The following is a 22398-nucleotide window of genomic DNA, read 5'->3' on the forward strand; positions in this document are numbered from 1 at the left end:
AGAGATAGAAATAAAATTGTCATTGACATTGTCATATGAAAACATAACGTTGAAAGGATATGTTCCATGTAAATACAACTTTGTAATAATCTATCTGTTTTTTTTTTTTTTTTTGAAAAATAATCTATCTGTTTAATCCTTAATCAATGGAACTCATATTTATGGCGGTCTATAAATCTGCTCAACTTAACATTGAATTAAAATGAACTCAAATTGCCAAGATTAGCTGAATTGGCACTAATTTCAGTGTTTAAATTGTAGTGTGATGATATACAGCGGAGTTTTTTTTTTTTATTATTTAATATATCACCTATGTGTATACAGTTTATCAAGAGAGTCATTGTGAAAAAAGTTGAAGACAGGTGATAGCTTTTCAAGAAAAGAAAAAAAATTAAACTTGAAATAATGTATTTCTTTCATTGCAGTTTCATTTATTTATTGTTCGGTTGGGTTAAATCGATAATATCTAACGAAGTTGATGTCTCTTTCTACGGAATATGAGAATGTTCTGGATTGTAAAGGCGAATGAGTGCTCAAATGTAAGCGTGAATGTCCCGTGACACTATATTGAGAACTTGTGGCGGTTGGAAAAATACGGGGTGGTGAAAACTGAAAAGCTAAAATTTCACATGTGGTGATCGTGGAAGGTGTAATAATAACATAGAGACTGAAAAATAAAAAACACGACGTTGGCTTATGAGACATGGCACAAGGACCAAATTTCCGCTTGTAAAAATGAGCGACCTTCCTCCTAATTAGACGCCAAGAACCCATTTGAAGATTCTTGGGACGTTCTCTTAGATAGGAATCTTATTTGGATGTTACAATACAATAAATAAAAATTTAATTTTATTAAAGAAGCCAAATCTCAAATGATTTTACTGAAAAAGTTTGATCTCAAAATAACTTTATTAAAAAACCCTCACTCAAATAGTTTTACTGAAAAAGCCAACCTCAAATCTATCCACCCACTAACATCAAATAGACTCCACTAATAACAAAATATGAAAAATAACTATCCACTATTTAAACAATTCAATAATTCAGAAAATAATAAAATAACATAAATATATTGTAACACAGGAACACTATTATGACTTATCTCTCTATTTTTATTTTTATTTTGGTTTTCTTCACGGTCTCATATTCCTTCTTTCTTTCCTCTCGGGTTTTCCAGTTACTCCCCTAAGCTTGCATTTTCGGAAGATTACTTTTTATTGGAGACTTTCGGGCTAATTGATCTGAAGTTTCATCTCAGTAGGGTGTGATGAGGGTGGCGCAATGTAATGTTCTGAGTACTAAGATATTATTTGGATGGGCTTCTCCTCCGGTAAAAGTGTTTTTTTTTTTTTGATTTTTTTTTTTAAATTTCTAATACCAAAAAAAGTGCTGTTTTTTAATACCAAAAAAAAAAAATTTAATTTTTTTTAATAATGAGATATTTTCTATTCTAGTCAGTTGTATAAGACGTTACAAGATTTGGTAGCAGAAATTGTAATTTATTTTAATTATTTGACATTTAAAGTTTTACACAAAAATTTAAAAAAGAGAATTAATAAATATATTTTGATTATTACGAACCAAAAGTTTTTTTTTTATTGTGCATTATATTCAGTTTTTTATATTTTATAAATGTTAAATATTATTGTGTATTATTTGTGGCAAAAACTTTCGTGTCACGGAAAATTAATCTGATAAAAAAAATATAATGGATTATCAATAATAGGGATGTTATTTTTTCAATCTCTTACAATTATTTTTATGTTTGTTGGACTAAAATTAAATTAATAGTCTCACTTAATAATATTTTGTAACGGCATAGTGGTTGATTGAAATTTAATTCAATAATTAAAAAATAATTTTAAAAGATTTTAACAAGTATAATTTCCCTCGTTAATAATTCGTAAATAAAGATAAATAGCGAAAGAGAGATCACGAGGCAAAAAGTGAGTGAGCTAAACGCAATGTCGTGTAGAGTGGGGGCAGCGGTGGTAAGACAAATTGTAGACATAAGGAGGACAACGTCAGTCACGCGCTACGTCGTCGCATATAGAACACAGACAGTGAAGGGACGAAGGACGAAGCGTGTGGTGTGGGAGTGAAGACAAATTATAAATAAATAAATATGAAAAATAAAAAACGGAAATAAGACGCGCGGTGAAATCCAGAGGCACAAAGCAGCGAGTGAACCAAGCGAGTTGAGTTCCCCTCCGATCGAATTGCTTCCCCAAATTCCAAAACCCTAGCTTTCCCACTCGCGCTTTTCCCCACTCGCGGATCCCTTCATATTTTCAAACTCGCCGCTCGTGATCTGCCCCCGCCCTTTAAGGTTTTTCGTCTCTCCCTCTCCCCTTGTGTTCTTCCCTCCTCCGCTCTCTCTCTCTCTCTCTCTCTTTTAATTTTTAATTTTTGTGTAATCTGTAGTATATAATAATTGTGAAAATGCTTAGAATGCTGAGAAAGTGAACGTACTTGCTAAAACACGATGTGGGTCTTGTAATTCCATCAACCTCAAAGAGATTTGTGACGTAAAGGTTTTAAATTTGCTGATGGAAGAAAAAGAAACTAGTTGTAGTTTAACAAAATGAGCACCAGTATTGACCAATGAAAATAAGCTAAAATACAAGAACAGAAGCTTCAGTAAAATGTGAATTCTGATTTCTGCATGAAGAGCTGGAAGGAAACCGCGTTCTGCTCTGCTCAAATTCTACACATGTAAAACTTCGTTCGTTTTTCGTTGAATGATCGTTGTTGTGTTGACTGATCAACAAGTCTTTTCAATTTAGCTTCCCCTTTCTTCTTGGTTAATTTGGAAACATCTAGAATCTTTACATTTTTGGATAAAGTCATTCATCATTGCATAACATCGTCCTCGAATTGGGGACATGCTAACTTTATGACAGTTATTATATGTCACACCACGATTTTATGTGTAACTCACTATATTTGGCCATTGCATTTATTAGAAACTTTCTTTTGCTGTATATTTTTCTGTAACAGGGGCGGCAATCGAAGTGCACTTTATATTGTAGTAGATATTAAGAACGGAGTGCATGTAGTGCAGTGAGTGAAAATATGGGTGATGCATTACATGAAGTGCAACGCAGGGGTGGTGGTGCACTTGTTGTTTCTCCTAAGAGTGACATTGCATTGTTTGAAGGGGACAGAGATTTTGAGCCACACAATGGCATTGAATTTGAATCTCATGGAGCAGCATATTCATTTTATCAGGATTATGCCAAATCTATGGGATTCACCACTTCGATCAAAAACAGTAGACGCTCAAAGAAAACAAAAGAATTTATCGATGCCAAATTTGCATGCTCTAGGTATGGGGTTACACCTGAGTCTGACAGTGGGAGCAGTCGAAGACCAAGTGTAAAGAAGACAGATTGCAAAGCTTGCATGCATGTGAAGAGAAGGCCGGATGGAAAGTGGATCATTCATGAATTTATAAAGGAACATAATCATGAACTTTTACCAGCTCTGGCATATCATTTTCGGATTCATAGAAATGTGAAATTAGCTGAAAAGAATAACATTGACATCCTGCATGCTGTCAGTGAACGCACCAGAAAGATGTATGTTGAAATGTCTAGGCAATCTGGTGGCTGTCAAAACATTGCGTCTATCTTGGGTGATGTAAATTATCAGTTTGACAGAGGCCAGTATTTGGCTTTGGATGAGGGAGATGCCCAAGTTATGCTTGAGTATTTTAAGCACATTCAAAAAGAGAATCCCAACTTCTTCTATTCTATAGATTTAAATGAAGAGCAACGTTTAAGAAATCTATTTTGGGTTGATGCAAAAAGTATCAATGATTATCTCAGTTTTAATGATGTTGTTTCATTTGATACCACTTACATAAAAAGCAACGATAAGTTGCCGTTTGCTCCTTTTGTTGGAGTGAACCATCATTCTCAACCTATATTGCTTGGATGTGCATTGCTTGCGGATGAGACTAAACCAACATTTGTTTGGTTAATGAAGACATGGCTTAGAGCGATGGGTGGGCAAGCTCCCAAAGTTATAATCACCGATCAAGACAAGTCCTTGAAGGCAGCAATTGAAGAAGTCTTGCCAAATGTACGACATTGCTTTTCTCTTTGGCACGTACTGGAAAGGATATCTGAAAATCTGTCTTTTGTGATCAAACAGTATAAGAATTTCTTGCCAAAGTTTCACAAGTGCATTTTTAAGTCATGTACAGATGAGCAGTTTGACATGAGATGGTGGAAAATGGTCCCTAGATTTGACCTCCAAGATGATATATGGTTTCAATCATTGTTTGAAGACCGGAAAAAGTGGGTGCCAACTTACATGGGGGATACCTTTTTAGCTGGAATGTCTACACCTCAACGTTCTGAAAGTATTAACTCTTTCTTTGACAAATATATTCATAAGAAAATCACCCTTAAAGAGTTTGTGAAACAATATGGGATAATTCTTCAGAATAGGTATGATGAGGAAGCCATTGCAGATTTTGATACATTACACAAACAGCCAGCTCTTAAATCTCCTTCACCTTGGGAAAAACAAATGTCAACAGTTTATACTCATGCAATATTTAAGAAATTCCAAGTTGAAGTTTTGGGTGTAGCTGGTTGTCAATCTAGGGTAGAGTTTGGAGATGGAACTATTTCAAAATTTATAGTTCAAGATTACGAGAAGGATGAAGATTTTTTGGTAACTTGGAATGAGTTGAGCTCAGAGGTCTCTTGCTTCTGTCGATTGTTTGAATATAAAGGTTTCCTTTGCAGACATGCATTGAGCGTTCTCCAACGTTGTGGTTGTTCAAGTGTTCCATCTCATTATATCATGAAGAGGTGGACCAAAGATGCCAAAAGTCGGGAATCCATGGCAGACAGGACAAGAAGGATACAAACTAGGGTTCAACGATATAATGACTTATGTAAAAGAGCTATTGATTTGAGTGAAGAAGGGTCATTATCTGAAGAGAGTTACAATGTTGTTTTTCGTGCAATTGTTGATTCCCTGAAGAACTGTGTACATGTGAATAACTCTAACAACAATTGTGCAGAAACTAGTAACAATGCTTATGGCCTTAGGGAAGCAGAAGAAAATCGGGGTACCCTTGCTTTGAAACCAAGTAAGAAGAGGAACACACCTCGGAAAAGAAAGGTCAGATTTAATTTTGTGGTTCATTTGCTTAAGTGTTTGTTAAATTGTTTTGGCTTTCTAACATTTAAAAGATAAGAAAATTAATTTGAGAATCACTTTTATAGGTGCAATTAGAGCAGGATGTTATACTTGTTGATACTCAAGATAGCCTGCAGCAAATGGTTTGTGTTACCTCTGTTTCAATCATGATCTGTTTTAGTGTTTACAAATAAGCATATTGCATTTAATCTCTTGGGAATTGCATCACTATTTTCATGAATATATGCCGCATTTGTATCAAGACTGGAAAGAGATCTATAACCTTGCTTCCTGTAACACTTGCTTTCATTCTTTTAGGATAATCTTAGCTCGGATGCAATAACCCTTAATGGATATTATGGTACCCAGCAGAATGTGCAAGGACTGGTATTTTATACTTGACACCCCACAAATGATTACATAAATCCTGTATTTTAAGAATCAATGTAATGTTTAATTAATAATTTTTGGTTTTTGTAGCAGGTACAGTTGAACTTAATGGAGCCACCTCATGATGGTTACTATGTTAATCAACAGAGCATGCAAGGCCTGGTTAGTTGTCCAAATCAAGATTATAATTTGAAATATGATTAGTATATAATATATAGGAATAGCATTGTTATAAATTGATATCCATATGCTTGTAGGGTCCATTGAATTCTATGGCTCCAAGCCATGATGGGTTTTTTGGAACACAGCATAGCATTCCTGGGCTGGTAGAGTACTTTTTACCATTTTTTGAGCCTATGAAATTATTGGAAAGTCTTGACTAACTTCAACACGATGAAAGTTTGCTAATTTTGTGTTGGTTCATGAAGGGCCGGGAATTGGAATTTCGTCCAGCAACTACTTTTGGATATAGCCTTCAGGTTTGTGCACGAAGTGTGCCATAATATACTAGCATTTTAACTTGGAATAACAGAATTTGTGTTCGGTTTTCAATGTCTTAAGCCCATAACCTTGATTGCAGGATGAGCCCGATCCCCATTTTCATGGCAACAGTTCAAGAAATACTTAAAATACAATTGAAGGAACTTGGACGGCTTCATTGTCTTGACAACAGTTCATATTCATACTTCAATGTTTCTGTAATATTTTTACCATTGAAGTACCTCATATCTTGACAACAGTTCAACTTCCTGTATCTTTTACATGGAAGTTGTCCATTGTAACTTAAGCTCAAAAATCTGTCTTCACTTGTCTTCCCTCCCTGATGGTGGTCACCTCAAAATGAATTATATTGCATTCTGCATTGTCGTTTGTTTCTGGTGGCACAAAAAATTGGGAATGAACTGTTCGCCGCAAATTAGAGTGAGAGAATGCCCCGAAAATCTGGTCAGTTTGTCACAAGTAAGAGGCAGAAGTTAAGGTCCTACCATTGGAACAAATACAAGCACATCACTTTTCATGGTAATTACACAAGGGAGTCCATTGGACCGATTTGTATAATCAGATGTGTTTCTCTAGTGAAATTGATGGAGTGAACTTGTACATCGAAGCTGATCACATTTTGGGTTAGAAATGTAATGCAATCTTTGGCACTTTTCCGAAGATGTTTTAGCTGTTTAGTATTCCTACCGTATCTATAATAGATTAAATATGAGCGTTCTGAGTTTCTGTATATCCACCCCTCCTCCCAAAAGTTTAAAAAAGCTTTAAAAGTTCCATTGTCGAATATATTAGCTCAAATATGCCAATTACAGATAATATCTATCTATTCATACTTGTATATATAACAAAACCAATTCATATTAATATTGTTTCTGGTTTGGAGGGATTTCATATGATGTAGTCGAAATGTGTACCTAGAATATTACAAATGAGGAGTGGAGCTATGCGGTATTCAGCTTAAAGAAAAGCTAGTATAGTGTGATTAGAAAAATCAGTAAAAAAAAAAAAAAAAAGTTTAAAAATTAACTAGAATTAACTTGAACGTTACACGTAATAATATTTCAGAGGGAGATAAATTGTTACGCAATCATTGAGTTAAAAAATTGCTGCCTATTATTCTAAGTTGTCATGGATTTATTTTCAATAATTATATCATAAGTATAGCTCAGTTGTTCAACTTTGTTTTCATTTTTCATCTTTCAAAATTGGAATCAGATTTTTACTAAAAAAATGGAATAAAATAAATGTAATTTTTTGAATTTTTTTTTCTCTTTAAAGTTTCGAATATCTGTCAATACTTCGTTTCCCCTTGTTTAGCAGAATTTATAAAAAAAAAAGTTTATAAAAAATTAAAATAACTTATATCTAGATATGTTTAAAAAAGTTGAAAAAATTAATGGGTTCGCTTTTTCTAAAGTCAATACGGATAATTTATCTACATTGAGCTCAAAACGACGTCGTTTTAAGACGAAAATTAAAGTATTTTTATAATTATAATTTATTCCAGGGTTATAATAGTCTTTTTCATTATAATTTTTTAATTTTTTAATGCAAAACGAAGTCGTTTTGGAAGTGAATGTAAATAACTTGTCTACAAATATTAAAGCCAAAATTTATATATAAAATGTATTGAAATATTTGAAATGAGCGAAAAAGGAAAAATAGTTAATAATTTAAATGGCCGTGTGGCAAGGGGCGTAACTCTTAACGGCTAGTTTTATGTTTTCCGTTTGAAACAAATAGAGGGTTCCTCTGTGTGTTTCAGTGTGAATCCAATCTATAACATACATATCTGTGTATTTTGAGTTCAATCTTTCGGTGATCTCAGAAATTGTTGAAGGCTTCGCTAATATTAATGGATCTTGTGTGCATCTCTGCGTCAGAGAATCACTCCCCCGATGCCCACGCCCTTCATCATGAATCTCCAACCGTCTCTACCAATTCCAAGATTGCAAAGGCAAGCCTTCCACGTTTGTTTGTTTGTTCGTTTTTCATTGACATTTTCGATATTCAAGTGGTTTCCTCATTGCTATTTTGTTTTTTGTTTTTTTAAATTTTCGCAATCCTTGTTTTCATTTCTGTGTTTACTGATTCAAAACCTAAATTGATGACCACCGGTCCACTAGTTCTTTCTGTATTCGAAACCCTTGACAATGTTGATCGTGGAATTACTCGAGAAAAAACTGGCAATTCAGACTGTTGAGTCTTGAGCAGTTCCAGATACGAAGAGTTTCAGGATTAGGATAGTTGGGATGTGATGAGGATATAAAGATAACCTATCTTCTTAGGGTCTGGTCATATCTAGTGAATTCATGTGACAATAACCTTGACCAGGACAATTTAAGTAAGTAACAACTAGATAGGTGAAATCAGCAACATGAAGAGAAGCAACACCAACGTGGAATAGTCTAGTTTCTTCTCTTTGCATAGTAGCCTTGCGGTGAACTTGAACAATTACGCGTAGCAATCTTCAAATAACTTGACTGTTCGTGTTGATTATGTTATTGTTGGCCTTTCAAGAGTTTACTAAATGTTTTATTTTTTAATTTTTAATCTGTACTACAAATAAATTGTTTGGTTGATTCCTTAACAATTCTGTGTTCGTTTTATTGAATGGTGCAGAATAAATTGACCAAAGAGGCTGGCCAATCTACATTAAATGCTCTTCACAAGTTCACATCACAAATTAGAAAGCCTCCTCGTCGTAAAACTTCTCCTATCAACTGGTTTCCGCGCAAAAAAGTGGATTCCTACTTGAAGAGGAAAATTAAGATGCTTCAGGTTATGCCATAGACGTATATATATTCACTATTTGTATTTAGTTGATTACTTCTGAATTCAAATGCTAACTCATTTGGCCTTTCAGGAAGTAGATGGTATGAATTTGACACTTGATCAGACTCTAGGCAGTTCTAACCCACATTATTCAAGAGTACTGAGAGAGAAAATGGCTGCCAGAGAAGCAGCACACAAGGCAGTGGAGGCCCGAAGAGCTGCATTGGTGGAAGCTTCTTGGTGTCGAATTTTACGTGCTGCCAGGTAAAGTTTTCTGCCAACGACATATGCTTGGCACTGTTGGTTTCTCGTTTGTATATTGGATTTCACTTTCATTTTTGGTCTTTTCAGGATTCCTAGTGATGATGCAGAAGCTCAACTCTTAAAAGCAGAAAAAAGTGCAACAGAAGCTTTTGAGGCAGCCCAGGCTATGGGCGTTATCATGTTTGACTTGCCAAATTGCCCTAGGAAGCATTGCCAAATAGAGGCATCCTCTGTTAATGGAGAAGGATCATCAACCCATACTGTTACTGCATCTTTTGAAACTGCCTTTGAGGTAGATAAAGAAGTTGCTGAAGCAGTCAAAACTGCATTTATTAAGCTTGCAAACTGCCCTTCGTTTAGTAAAGATGAATTCAAAGAACTACTAAGAAAAATTAGTGAAAACCCAGATACAGACGAAAGTAATCAGGACTTGTCTGAGTTCTCTTCGGAGTATGAATATGAGTCTGGGTCAGAACTTGATTCAGTCTCTCAAAAGAGTGACTTCAATTCCCAAGACTTGGATTCTAAAATGCCATTTCTGGGGGTAAGTCAGAGGAAAAGCAGGAGGAGACCGTCTCTTGACTACAGAACAAAACTTGTAGATATGATGGTTGAGAGGTTAAAATGTTTGCAGGAAGATGAACTTTCTTCTCTTGCCACTATAGTTGCAACTTATGGTTTAAATGCTGCCTTAGGTGAAGTGCAGAATATCAAGCTGCAGAATCCAGGATCTGCCACTGAGAATACCTCCTCTTCAGCAATTGATTTTCCAGCAAGAAGAATGTCATCATTGGGATTGGGAAAGTCAGTTTTGGATGGGAAAATCAGAAAAAAGCAAGTTGAGCCAGAATTACCGAGCCTAGATAAGTTTTTAGTTAAGCACATGACGAAACTTGAAAGAGAGGTTTTGGAAGCCAAGAAAAAACAAAGAAATGAGACAGAATCAGGTAGGGATAGCTCGGGTAAATCTGTTGATGGAACTCCATCAGAGACCATACCTGATTTGGGAAGTATTCTAGTGAAGAATTGTACACAACTAGAGAAAGATATAAAGGAGGCAGAAATTAAGTCGGGAAAGGAAACGCCAGGAATTCCAAGTGGCTTGTCAAATCGTCAAAAAGACCATGCAGAAGTACCAAGTTTAGATAAGGTTTTAGTAAAACATGTCTCAAGACTAGAAAGGGAAGTCCAAGAAGCAAAGAACAGAACAATCAATGAGAAATTAAGTTTGAAGAAAAAAGTTGATCTAGATACCTCAGGTGGACTGAATTCAACATTCTATTCTGATGAAGCATTGGACAGGAAAGAGAACATAAATTCAAATACGGAGATTAACTTGAGTGCTGAGAAAGAGGAAAACAAAGACGGGTTGGAGAAGATTCTTATAAAGCCCGTGCACAGATTGGAAAGAGAGAAGATGGATGCCTTGTCACTGGGTGGAAGCCATGTTGAAAATTATAGGCAAAGAAAGTATCATGGAGCAACCAATGTTAGGGATTGTGAGAGCTTGGATAAAATTTTAGTAAAGCATGTCTCTAGACTGGAGAAGGAGAAAATGAAGATCAATTCAGGGGAAGAATGGGGCGAAGTTAAGAGAATTCACAGAAACATCCATGTGGAGACAAATGAAGGTGGTGGTCTGGACCAAGTTTTGGTTAAACATAAATCCAGACTTGAGCGAGAAAAGATGGTTGCTGCTGAGAAGCCAGAGAACCCAGTTAGCCTTTCTACGGCTCGTCGTGAAGCAAGGGAAAGAGAGTTGCAAGAAGCTTGGGGAGGACTGAGCTTAGGAAACATCCATGTGGATACAAAGGAAGGTGGTGGTCTGGACCAAGTTTTGGTTAGACATAAATCCAGACTTGAGAAAGAAAAGATGGTTGCTGCTGAGAAGCCAGAGAACCCAGTTAGCCTTTCTATGGTTCGTCGTGAAGCTAGGGAAAGAGAGTTGCAAGGAGCTTGGGGAGGACTGAGCTTGGGAAACTCCATTAAGCCTCATCTCTCTAAGCTTGAACGAGACAAGGTTTGTCTTAGTGTTGCTTGACAATCTAAATTCTTACTCTCATATTCGTTTTATTATTTTTCTGATATTAAAATGACAGTTGCAAAAGTTATTGACTCCGTCCAATCTGCTCCGATTTTTTTTATCTAGGCTGCCTGGATTAAAGCTGAAGAGGAGGAAAGGAAGCAGGCAATGAAAGCAATATGATTGTAATTTTCCTACAATTCCTTTATTCATTTGTGTTGACATCTACTTTGTAATATTCGTTTGTGTTGATTGTACTTCAACTTCAAAGGGAAAGGAAGTAACCAAAAAAGCAACATGATTGTAATTTTCCTTACAATTCCTTTATTCATCTCATCTGTGTTGATATCAATGCAATATTCACTTCTTGATTGTATTTCAACTCCTGACGAATTGCCTGATCAAGGGAATTGGTTCCAGATTATACTAGCTATCTCAAAGTCGTTTGTTTGTTTATGCTCTTTGTTTGATTTTATCCTCTAGCTTGTTAGAGCAATAAACAAATGCTGTTTGAAAAATCAACAGCTTGGTCAATATTTTGTCCAGGGATAGAAAAGGAAGTATTCGCTTCTTGGTTTTACTTTCAACTCCTGACGAATTGCTTCATCCTTTTGTTTCATTTTCTCATTTAGATTGACAGAGCAATCAACAAATGCTGTTAGGAAAATCAACAACTTTGTCAATAATTTCTTCCTGGGATAGAAGATGAAATTGCTGATCGCTTTTTCTGATTGCCGTGTCAGCATGAAAGCTCTTTTACCCATTTGTAAAAGAGCTATATAATTGATTTCCTTCGCCCTCATTTTGATTTAACAAGACACTAAATACAAAGATAATACCTTGATGGTCATGGCCTTCTTTGTTGGATTCTAGCTGGCTTCCTAAACAATCAGATTCAGCATTAAACGAACAACTCAGAAATTAAATACAAAGATCTAAGACAGCCTAAGGAATAACTCGGAGAACAGAGAAACAAGAGAATCAAGATTAAGAGAGTACCCTACATGGCTGCTTGGCCTTCTGTCCATTGCCTCCTCCCATGGCTGTTCAATATGTGTAAGATCTTTTGGTGTTTGTCTGAGAATGCAGAGGACTGAAGGAGTTATAGTTACTTTCTATGTTTCTGTTGGACCTGCTATTTTTTTTTATTTTATTTTTCCTATCTATTCACTGGTTTTTTTTTATCTAGAATTGTTGTGACTGAGAATCCGTATTTCACTTTTTCTCTAATCTGCATTTAGGAGCAAACTTAATTTTGGTTGAAAATAATCAAACCTTATTTTTTCTGGCAAAATTAGTTACGACTAGCATTTGGGTGTCTCTGCAGCAGAACTAAACATTCAATAGTCCTTTTCTTATTAGGCTTTTGTTCTGTAGATTGTGTGAAATATGAAATGTGGTTACAGATTGCCAATCATTTGTGCTTATTGCCTGCTATCTATTGTACTTCGCTTTCTCATTATAAGAGAAGTTGGAGAAATGTCTCCGTTAGCTTGCTTTCTAGATGAGATATATTTGCTACGACATATGAAATTGCTGTTGCCTAATTTATTTCTATATGCAGTTATCTATACTCCTAAATGAAACATTGGGTATCAATGATTGTTTGAAATCTGAGCTCTGATCCAATTTCCTAGTGTCTTCTTCACTTATTGGCTATCTTATCACATACTTATACCCAAAGTTTTCTCGCTAAATTTTTGTGTAATTGTTTTTTTTTTAATTTTTGAATTGCCAAAAGATTCATGAATGCTACAGCTGTCTAGCATGTTCTTGTTGATTATGAAGTGTTGTTGTGCTGTATAGACAATTTATTGAATCCATTTATATAAGTTATGACTTTTTTCCCCCTGTCATGATGGCCAGTGTTGTCTCTGGTTTTTTAACTAAATGTCGGGAACATGCTGAAGCAAAGCACCCCAAGGCTGATCTTTATGCTTGTTTTCCACATCTTAAAAAGTGACTATTAGATTGCAAAACATTAACTTGTCGAAGCAGATTTGTAGAGCATGCCTATGACGTATTGTACTATGTTGCGTTGATCCACCTTTAGGTGGTTAGTGAAGCTATCTATTAAGAAGTCCTTATGCCAAATATCAAACCTTAAACTTAGAAGTAAATATGGGATTATGAATAAATGTTGTAGTTTGTATAATCATGAGACTAAAAATGTTAATTGAAAATGTCACTCAAGGCCCGTTCCGATGGACATTGGAAAAAAAGGAATTTTTATACCTTCTTTGTTTTAAAAGATTTTTTTAAAAAGTTAAAGTCATTTTGCATTTGGATATAATACATTCAAAGTACTTTTAATTAAATAAATAATTTGAATGTTAAAATTAATAATATGTTTTTTATGTATAAAATTACTAAAAGAATATATATGAAAACAAATCACGAGAGCAAATTTAATTGTGGCAATGGTAATAATGATGGTGGTAATGGTTTGGATGATAGCAGTCATAGTGATCACAACAATGATGATGTGATGGCAATGATGGGGCTGTGGTGGCAACAATGGTGGTAGAGGAGGTAGCAGTGGTGGTGCTGACAGTGAGAGAGGTGAAATTGATTGGGTTTGTGGTGATAGTGGCAATGGTAATTGTTTATGGATATATATAAAGCCCATATATCTGAAGTTTCGATAAAGGGCAATCACACAATTCAAGAAAGAATCCTCTTATTAACGACAATCCTTTCATGACAATAATACAGTGGTATATTAAGCCTACAGCCTATTAAAGGTTCAAAATGCTACTACTTATAGATAAACTCTATAAATAAGAGAAAAAGTCTAGAGATATGATCTTATTTGTCTCATCTATTGCTATGTTGTTACTGTGCACATATATGATCCCTTTGGCAAATGTCGTATCTATTGCGATAACCGAACCGAAAAATCGATAACCGAATAAATCGAAAACCGAAAAATTGAAAATCGAAAAAAACCTGCAAATTTTAATTGGATTGGATCAGTTTTTGGATGGGTTGATGAAAACCGGTCCAATCCAAATGGATCCAATATATTAATTCCCCTCTACCTACTTGGATTTTTTCCCAATCATAGCTCAAAAATTTCTAAACCTAGGACTCATTAACCTATTAACTAAACCCAAGAAAAAATCTAGTCACGTCTCATCAAAAAAAAATTATCATTATAGAGCTTCATATCTCATTACAAAAAAAATTATATTATAGTTTACTAATGCTTTTGTATTTCAAAAAATAAATAAATTACAAAGCCAATATATACAAAAGATGATATTTGCACAATAATCATGAAATAAATTTTAGGATTTTCAAAAAATCGAAAACCGATCCAATCCAAATCGAAAAAAATTGGATTGGATCGGATCGAAATTTGAAAAAAAATTCAAACCGAATGGATGATGATATGATCAAACCAAAGGGATTGGATCAGATGATTTTTGCTTCCAAAACCGATCCAATCCAGACCGCGAACACCCTTAGTAATAACCTATGATGCACCGACACGGACACGGGACACGACACGACACGACATGCCGACACGTTAATTCTAAAAAATGTCATATTTCGACACGTTGGGACACGTTTTGATATTAAATAAATTTTTTAATATATATAATATGATTTATATTTAATACGTATAAGAGTCCATAATAAGTCATATAACCAATCAAATATTTAAATTTCATAACATAAATATAAATATAAATAATTTTTCGTACTTTGTTATTTTTTCATGTCAAATTTCATAACATAAAAAAATTAATTTATAAATTAATTTTTTTATATTTAGTTAATAAAATAAAGTTAAGATTAAAAAAAAAAAGTGTCGGAGCGTTGACCGCGTGTCAAAAAAGTTGACTGTGTGTCGGAAAAATATGTCAGAACGTGTCGGAGAGTTGACCGCGTGTCTTTAAATGTTGACCACGTGTCGGACGCGTGTCGCGTGTCAGAGCGTGTCCTTGTCGGACATGTGTCCGATACGCAAATTTTTCAAAAAATCCATGTCCGTGCTTGTTAGGTAATAACTACGAGAGAGGTAAGATCGAGATAAATTTGACTTTCGAAAAAAAAAATTGACTCTTGAAAAAATTAATAGCAGTCATTCAAATACTTATTTGCAGTGTTTAAAAACCCGGCCCGGCCATCGACCCGGCCGAGGTCAGGGGTCATGGGGTCACGGGTTCAACCGAGGAGTCACGGGGTCACTACGCTGACCCGGTTTTATATATTAAAAAAATATAAATATATATATCCTATATGAAAATATTAAAACATAAACCACCAATCATCAAAGATTCAAAATATACTTAACATAATTCACCAATTACAACCACAAGTTAATGAGATCACTACGCTGATCCGGTTCTGCCTCTTTTGAGAAGGTCTCTAACAAAGGAAAATTTAAAGGAAGTAAGAATGAGTTTTTGTTTTTCATCAACGACCATAAAGATTTCATTTGAATGAGGAAATGTTTACCTTTATAGAAGATTTATGGCAGCGAGGTGAAGATTGAAGACGTCTAGGTCGCTGGGAGAGAATAGAACGATAAAATTTAGGTTTGCAAGCATTTTTATTTAATTTTTTTAATAAAACGATGTTGTTTCATGGAATTTTTTTAAAAAAAAAGAAAACATGCAATGACCCCCTTCGACCCCTCTGATCCGGGAGTCACTGAAACCCGACTGAGTTTTGAGAGTCAGAGAGGTCAATGTGCATATAAGGTCCAACTTATGACCCCAACCCTCATAGGAGAGGAGTCAGGGTTGACCCGGGGTGGGATGGGATTTTAAATCACTGCTTATTTGTAGCGTGGGTGAATTTTTTTTTGAAAAAGCAGCTAAAAAAACAACTATCGGAAAAGTGAATACTTGAAAATCCTGACTCTACGGCCTTGTTGAGGATAATTGTTAACATTATTTTGACGTTGAAATTCTTTATCTGAGGTTGCTTGTCTGGCGTGGTCCAACATCTGGGATTATAATTCATAGAATATTATGAATAGATTCGTCACTCAAAATTTAGCAACCCAGTGAGAGATCGAGTATTGTTTGCATCCAACATTTTTTCGGAAAAGTGCTGCATTCAAATTACAACAGGCTGACAGGACATTAGTGGCACGTATGACTCCAATGATATTAATGGTATTAATTAGGCTCTCTCTTTTTTCCCCTTTTAATTTTAGACATGTACATTCGTTCCATTTGTTTGTACAAAGATACTCAAGATTGGTCAAATTTTAATGGATGTTTAATCGTGAATAATTTGAATACTTTACTGGATCGATGCGAAATTTCAAGAAAGTTGTAAATCTAGTTGCAATGGATCTATTTGAGAATAAAAAAAAAAAATCTAATTGGTAATACTTGTTTTATAAAAATAATTTTAAAAATTTATTTTTATTTTTTAATTTTTAGATTCAAATTTTAAAATTATATTAATGTTGTTTTTCTTTTGTGTTCAGATTTTTAACTTTTAAAATAAAAAAATGCAAAAAATATTTTTTCATTGAGTATTCTATAAAATAGTTTTAGAAAAAAAAAACACAGAATATAATTAAATAGATTGAATAAATTTCATTTAATTTTCTGTATATTTATATTTTATTTTTGTCACTACATTACAAATGTGAAATAATATGATTACGAGAATGTATCATGCATTTTCCCAGAACTAAATTGAGCAAGGCAACAAATCTCGGATTTTAGTTAAACCTGAAATTGGATAAAAATGCCCTTTAAAATTTTTACGAAGTATAATGTTTATACCAAATTAGTCAAACCCAAATAAAAAGTTTAAAAAATTGAGAAAAAAAGACAAATAAATAATTTAGATAAATGAATAAGTAAATGAAGAAATATATAAAAGATCGCTGTAACATAAATAAATTTTTTTTTTCATATTATAATGTTAGAAAGAAATTAAAAAAAAAAAACAGCATGTGCCGGATAACTGATAACATGCAGGTGTCTCGCTGAGTTCTGCGTGAAAGTTTTTTATTTTTATTTATAAGATTTATGATCACTTACCAGAACAAAGATTTGTGATTTTATTATGTCTTGTTGGGTAACCAAACTTGCTCATAAAATAGTTTTATACATGTACGGAAAAAGAAAGATTGATAAAGGATTGTACCCATAGAGAACAGAGAAGTGGTCCAATCCAGAAAATGCAAACTGCGTGAATATTCAATACTTCAGTGACAGGTGCTCTTTACTAAAAAATACGAATAAGTGAAACTCTAATATTAATCAGAAAGGAAGCGAATAGAATAAAAAAAATTAGGAATATATATATATATATATATATATATATTTATATATATTCAAAAAAATATTTTCTTATGTTAAATGAAACAATTTTTCTCTCTTACACAAATAAAAGGGTGAGTTTCTTGAGCTGCTTCTTCTTCTTTTACAAATAGTGAAATTCACATGTTTATCCTTATTATATGAGATAATTTATTTATTTTTAATGAGATTAATATCACCCTTATATATTATATGAATTTTAGTAAATGGTGTACCAGATATTTTACAGTAGATATTTTGCCTATTGTGCCTCGTGCGCACGACAACTCTTCATTCACGGTAGAAAGCAAAATTGACAATTGTTATCTCAATTTAGTGGAGATGTTTGGTGGGAATACCATATTTATGTTGAAGTTGTTCAAACCACGAAACAGGTTCCCAAGTTCACATTGTGAGCGAGTGTTCCCATTCAAGTCTCGGCTGCCACAGTCAACACTGTTTCCCTTCACAAGTTACCAAACTAGCTAGTCCTTCTTTCAAGTAAACAGTTCCCCACACAGTACTCACTCACTGTGACCATTACCAATATCAAAAATAAGGTGTGTGAGAGCGTACCCCACACAACACGCCAAACACCATTGCACCAACAGTACTCACAAGACTTTTGCTTTCATCTCCTATTTCAACTATAATAATTTGACTATGACTACTAGACTCAGTCTTCTTTTCCAACCCCATTACTACTGCCACTTGGTCCATTTCTCTTCTCTCTTCTTTAGTCCTTCTTCTTCAATTTTCTTCCCTCCCTCTTTTTAAGTTTTGCCTTTCCTCTCTCTTTCTCTCCTACTTTCTCACACTTACACAAAGATTTGCTCTCTAAGGAGGGAAAAAATGGCACCTTTCATTTACCACTCTCTATTTCTTCTCCTTCTCCAATATCCCCTCCTATCCCTCTCAACCAACTCCGAAGGTATATCCTATTGCTTCATTTCTCAACCTTTCCCTTTGCTTTTCAATCGTGTGTCTTTGTACAGTCAATTTGTTTTCTCAAAAATTATTGCGGAGTGGAGAATTTATATGTCTAGATCATTTGTTATTTCACTTGTTTGTTTTTCCTTTTTTTTTTCTTTTTTTCTTTTTTATGAATGAAAATGTTTTTGACATGATATGTGGCTTTTGCTTGTGTAGGGAATGCTCTGCATACTTTGAGAAGCAGGCTTTCTGACCCCAACAACGTGCTGCAGAGTTGGGACCCAACTCTGGTTAATCCATGTACTTGGTTCCATGTTACCTGTGACTCCAACAATCATGTGATTCGCTTGTAAGATTCCCTTTGTTCTTTTATTTCTGCTATTTCAATTTTTTATATTTACTCTTTTGAGTTTTTTTTTGTTTTTTTTATTATTACAGTAATTGGGTTTGGGCTTTCTAATCAGTTGTCTAACCTTTGAATTTCAGTGACTTGGGCAATTCTAACGTTTCTGGATCTCTGGGCCCAGAACTTGGCCAGCTACACCATCTGCAGTACCTGTATGGCCTTCCCTTGCCTATTACATTTGGGAAGTTCAAAATATGAGCTTCTTTGTTTGATCTGTTCTTTGATTTAAAAGCATGTGCCATCTGACATTATTCAAATTGTGAAATTGAACAAGCTAATTTCATGAATTTTTTTTTTTTGTAGTGCTATCCATTATTTTCTTCCCATGCCAGAGTTAGGAGAGTACCAAATTATGAACTATTTCTGCAATTTAATCTTATTTATTATTGGGAGCAAACAGATGTTCTATTTGTGCTTAATCAAATATGCACCAAGTTTTCGTTTTTGTTTTTATTTTTTGTGGTGGGGGTAGTTTTGCAAAAATCAGATGAGAGATTCTGATATTCTTAATTACAGGGAGCTCTATATGAATGACTTAAGAGGAAAGATTCCTGAGGAACTTGGTAACTTGAAACACCTTATTAGCATGGATTTGTATGGTAACAAGTTGGAGGGGAAAATCCCAAAGTCATTTGGCAAGTTGAAGTCACTTAAATTCCTGTAAGCATGTTTATGTTGATCTGCCTGAAATTTCTGACTTTTTGTTCTAGAATTTTACTTCGAAATTATGTATAAATTGCTGCCTGTTTCGCTCACTCATTTGCATTGATGAATTAGACGGCTGAATAGCAACAAATTGTCAGGATCAATCCCAAGAGAACTCACTAGTCTCACTAATCTCAAAATCTTGTGAGTTTTTTTTTTTTTTTTCCTCTTAAGATCATGTTTTCTTCCCCCTTTTTTATTGGGAATAATGTGAAGCAATGGAGATAATCCCGAGTTCAATTTCACTAGTGGTCTTATTTCCTTTTATTTTTGTGATTAATTTATCAGCTAATTTGAAATCACTATGCTGCAGTGATGTTTCTAATAACGACCTCTGTGGAACAATACCAGTAGATGGAAACTTTGGATCTTTCCCAATGGAAAGGTACAGAATCTCTGTTGTGATTGTTAACCCATTAGTCCTATCGGTATAACATATCCTTAACAACTAACAATGACTTACCAATCCAAACATGTCTTGATATACATGCAAGGTACTAGAAAAATATAGTGCTTTCTCTTACTTCATCTGTATAACTTTCATGAACCTTTACCTAATTAAGCATCCTAACATGTATCATTTCTTATAGACTTAGTGCCTAGCTTATTTCTCAACTGTATTAGATGACCAATTTGACATTCGTGTGATGAGATATAATTGATTTGAATGAAATATCCAAAAGATAAAATACACTAATATATTTGCCAACTATCCGCTTGGTAGTATAGCCTATGAGAAGCTTGAATTCATAACAAATATATGATGACACATAATCTTACATTTATTATTTGAAGCTGGAGTTATTTAAATCTATTACTACTATTAGATTTACAATATATTTCTCCTTTTCTTGTTTCAGTTTTGAAAACAACAGACTTAATGGTCCCGAGCTGAAAGGACTTGTTCCATATGATTTTGGATGCTGAAGAAAGATAGAACTTGCTTATGATCTTGACAGAATGCAATGAATAGGCTAAGTTTAGGTGGGGAGTATCAGATGGATGATGTATTTGCACATCAATAGTTCTTCACCGTTCGTACACTTTTTCTTGATTGGGGAAATAAAAAAATATTATTTTCGAACTTGTGTTTTTCTTGTTTTATTATAAGACGTGGTGGAAAAAAGAGAGTATATAAATAACAATTATTGGTGTAATGCTTGATCAGAAAATGAATTAAAAATGTCACATTTGCATGTCGATTTATCTAGTAAGATGATTGTACCACCTGTCTTGGATTACAGGTAGCCGTAGCATGACAATAGTTTTATAATAAGATGAGCACACAGCGAAACGCATAGCATGTAACAGATATTTCTAGATTAACAAAGGGAAATATTACTCTCATTTCGCATGAGACATCTTATCTCATTTTCTCTTACTTCGATTTTCGCACTCTATCTTTTTATTTTTTTTCTTTTTTCTTAAAATGGTGAGATTCACCCATTTTCTCTCTAACACATAAGATAATTATATGAAAGTTTGAATTAACAAATGTACCTTCAAGTTTGAATTAAATATGAAAGTGGGGCCTCTTGTGTCAAATAAAGCCAAACATGTAATGTAACTGCACAAAGTTCAGGGTAGTAGTTGCGTCCGAGATGTCCCTATGGTTGGGGAACACCTAATCTAACATGGTCGGTGAAAGAAAATTTTAGGTGAAATGTTCTAATCCAATACTCAATTTTTTTTATATAGAATTATCATTAGCTCATTCGAATGACTCCTCGATTAATGGATTCTATGCGTTGTTCGAAATTATTATTAAAAAAATCTTTGTTTATTTTGAGACATTTATTGTAAAAATCTTATTTTTAATAATGGTGAAAATTTAAAAAAATTCAAATTAAATTAGGGGTGAGTACATGCAATGATACTCAACTTCAAGTTAAGTTTCTTTTTTTTTTGGTACGATTTTTCCCCTTATATTGGTACTGTTACGAATTTCATTTTACTTTTTTTTTGGTTCAGGTTCATTTTAAAATAAATCTTAACTCATGTAATGAAATATTTCGTGCACGCTCACGGGCTTCTAATGACAACTTTGGCGGCCTTTTTCACTTAGAAATTTACATTAATCACTTGAACATGTACTACTTGGCACAAAATTGAGGGCGTGTTAGGGACGTGTCACAAAAGCAAAAGCAAGGGAGTGGAATTAACAATGTTATTAAACCTGTCCCGACATCGATTTGATTGGAGTATTGAGTTATTGGATTTTTGGTTGAATTGGTGAATTATTGGTTGAACTGATATAGATAAATATGAACATATAAATTTAATTATATTTTTTATATCTGAAATGAGTTAAATAAAATTCACTATATAAGCTAAAAAACATAAAGCACAAATAAATAAAAATACACATATTACCATGTCAATTTAAATTGTAACTCAGAATTTCCATAAACATACCTCTCAATGACATTCAACTCATATTTTTAAATTCATCTATATAGAAATGATATATGTCACATCCTCTTAATTTATTATTCTACAAATTGCTTCAGTAATGGAAGATGAAATTTGAGATCATTATAGAAGAGTATACTAGCAAATAAAATTACAAAATATTTTTAAAATGAGTTCTACATTTTTTTCTGATAAGATGAAATAATTTTGATTTTTTGATTTTTTTTTTTTAATGCATGAATCAACCGAGTTACCGGGTTTAATCGGATTTGACCGGGTTCAATGCATCACCGGTCCAATGATTGGTTCATTGGGTTCCAAGTCGTTCTGGCCGGATCGGGATGGGTTTCACGACAATGGGAATTAATATGATATAAGAGAATTCTAATTATACAAGGATGAATTAATAACGATAATGGAGGGGAGAAAAAAAGTATAAGAATAAGAAGTTATAAAATTATCATTGATTTGATTATTAATAACTAAGATCTTTTTAATGATCATGTTAATTAGCACATGTTTTCCAAAAACAGTGACACATCAATGATGTT

The 22398-nt window shown here is 33.9% G+C and overlaps 3 protein-coding genes across 5 annotated transcripts; all 3 read left to right on the forward strand.

Annotated features, from left to right (window-relative positions):
- The first annotated feature begins 2167 nt into the window (after positions 1-2167).
- LOC133316195 (protein FAR-RED IMPAIRED RESPONSE 1) lies at positions 2168-6788 on the forward strand. Of its 3 annotated transcripts, none has more exons than XM_061517917.1 (8): positions 2168-2329; positions 3001-5142; positions 5247-5303; positions 5479-5547; positions 5641-5712; positions 5808-5876; positions 5979-6029; positions 6131-6788. In XM_061517917.1, exons 2-8 carry the CDS (start codon positions 3076-3078, stop codon positions 6176-6178), a joined length of 2433 nt encoding a protein of 810 aa, XP_061373901.1. In that variant the 5' UTR covers positions 2168-2329; positions 3001-3075; the 3' UTR covers positions 6179-6788. The 3 variants fall into 3 exon arrangements, with proteins under 3 accessions (XP_061373901.1, XP_061373902.1, XP_061373903.1); XM_061517918.1 differs by having other exon boundaries at positions 5644-5712; XM_061517919.1 differs by having other exon boundaries at positions 5650-5712.
- Positions 6789-7906: 1118 nt separating this feature from the next.
- Positions 7907-11296, forward strand: LOC133316188 (uncharacterized). Its single transcript, XM_061517910.1, has 5 exons — positions 7907-8008; positions 8674-8832; positions 8918-9090; positions 9178-11110; positions 11240-11296. The coding sequence occupies exons 1-5, from the start codon at positions 7907-7909 to the stop codon at positions 11294-11296; spliced, it is 2424 nt and encodes an 807-aa protein (XP_061373894.1).
- Positions 11297-18097: 6801 nt separating this feature from the next.
- Positions 18098-20681, forward strand: LOC133316180 (leucine-rich repeat protein 2-like). Its single transcript, XM_061517902.1, has 7 exons — positions 18098-18322; positions 18541-18673; positions 18811-18882; positions 19247-19390; positions 19508-19579; positions 19749-19820; positions 20296-20681. The coding sequence occupies exons 1-7, from the start codon at positions 18244-18246 to the stop codon at positions 20360-20362; spliced, it is 639 nt and encodes a 212-aa protein (XP_061373886.1). The 5' UTR covers positions 18098-18243; the 3' UTR covers positions 20363-20681.
- Positions 20682-22398: the final 1717 nt, after the last annotated feature.

Source organism: Gastrolobium bilobum, unplaced genomic scaffold, assembly GCF_033153095.1.
Source record: "Gastrolobium bilobum isolate Gb01-03AN ecotype WA unplaced genomic scaffold, APGP_CSIRO_Gbil_v1 utg25868, whole genome shotgun sequence".
NCBI lineage: Eukaryota > Viridiplantae > Streptophyta > Magnoliopsida > Fabales > Fabaceae > Gastrolobium > Gastrolobium bilobum.

Coding starts and splice junctions, on each gene's coding strand:
- LOC133316195 (XM_061517917.1), top strand. CDS start 3,076: ATGGGTGATGCATTACATGAAGTGCAACGCAGGGGTGGTGGTGCACTT. Junction 5,304..5,478: donor AAGATAGCCTGCAGCAAATG/GTTTGTGTTACC, acceptor TCATTCTTTTAG/GATAATCTTAGCTCGGATGC. Junction 6,030..6,130: donor CTTTTGGATATAGCCTTCAG/GTTTGTGCACGA, acceptor CCTTGATTGCAG/GATGAGCCCGATCCCCATTT.
- LOC133316188 (XM_061517910.1), top strand. CDS start 7,907: ATGGATCTTGTGTGCATCTCTGCGTCAGAGAATCACTCCCCCGATGCC. Junction 8,833..8,917: donor GGAAAATTAAGATGCTTCAG/GTTATGCCATAG, acceptor TTGGCCTTTCAG/GAAGTAGATGGTATGAATTT. Junction 9,091..9,177: donor CGAATTTTACGTGCTGCCAG/GTAAAGTTTTCT, acceptor TGGTCTTTTCAG/GATTCCTAGTGATGATGCAG.
- LOC133316180 (XM_061517902.1), top strand. CDS start 18,244: ATGGCACCTTTCATTTACCACTCTCTATTTCTTCTCCTTCTCCAATAT. Junction 18,883..19,246: donor CTACACCATCTGCAGTACCT/GTATGGCCTTCC, acceptor TCTTAATTACAG/GGAGCTCTATATGAATGACT. Junction 19,391..19,507: donor TTGAAGTCACTTAAATTCCT/GTAAGCATGTTT, acceptor TTGATGAATTAG/ACGGCTGAATAGCAACAAAT.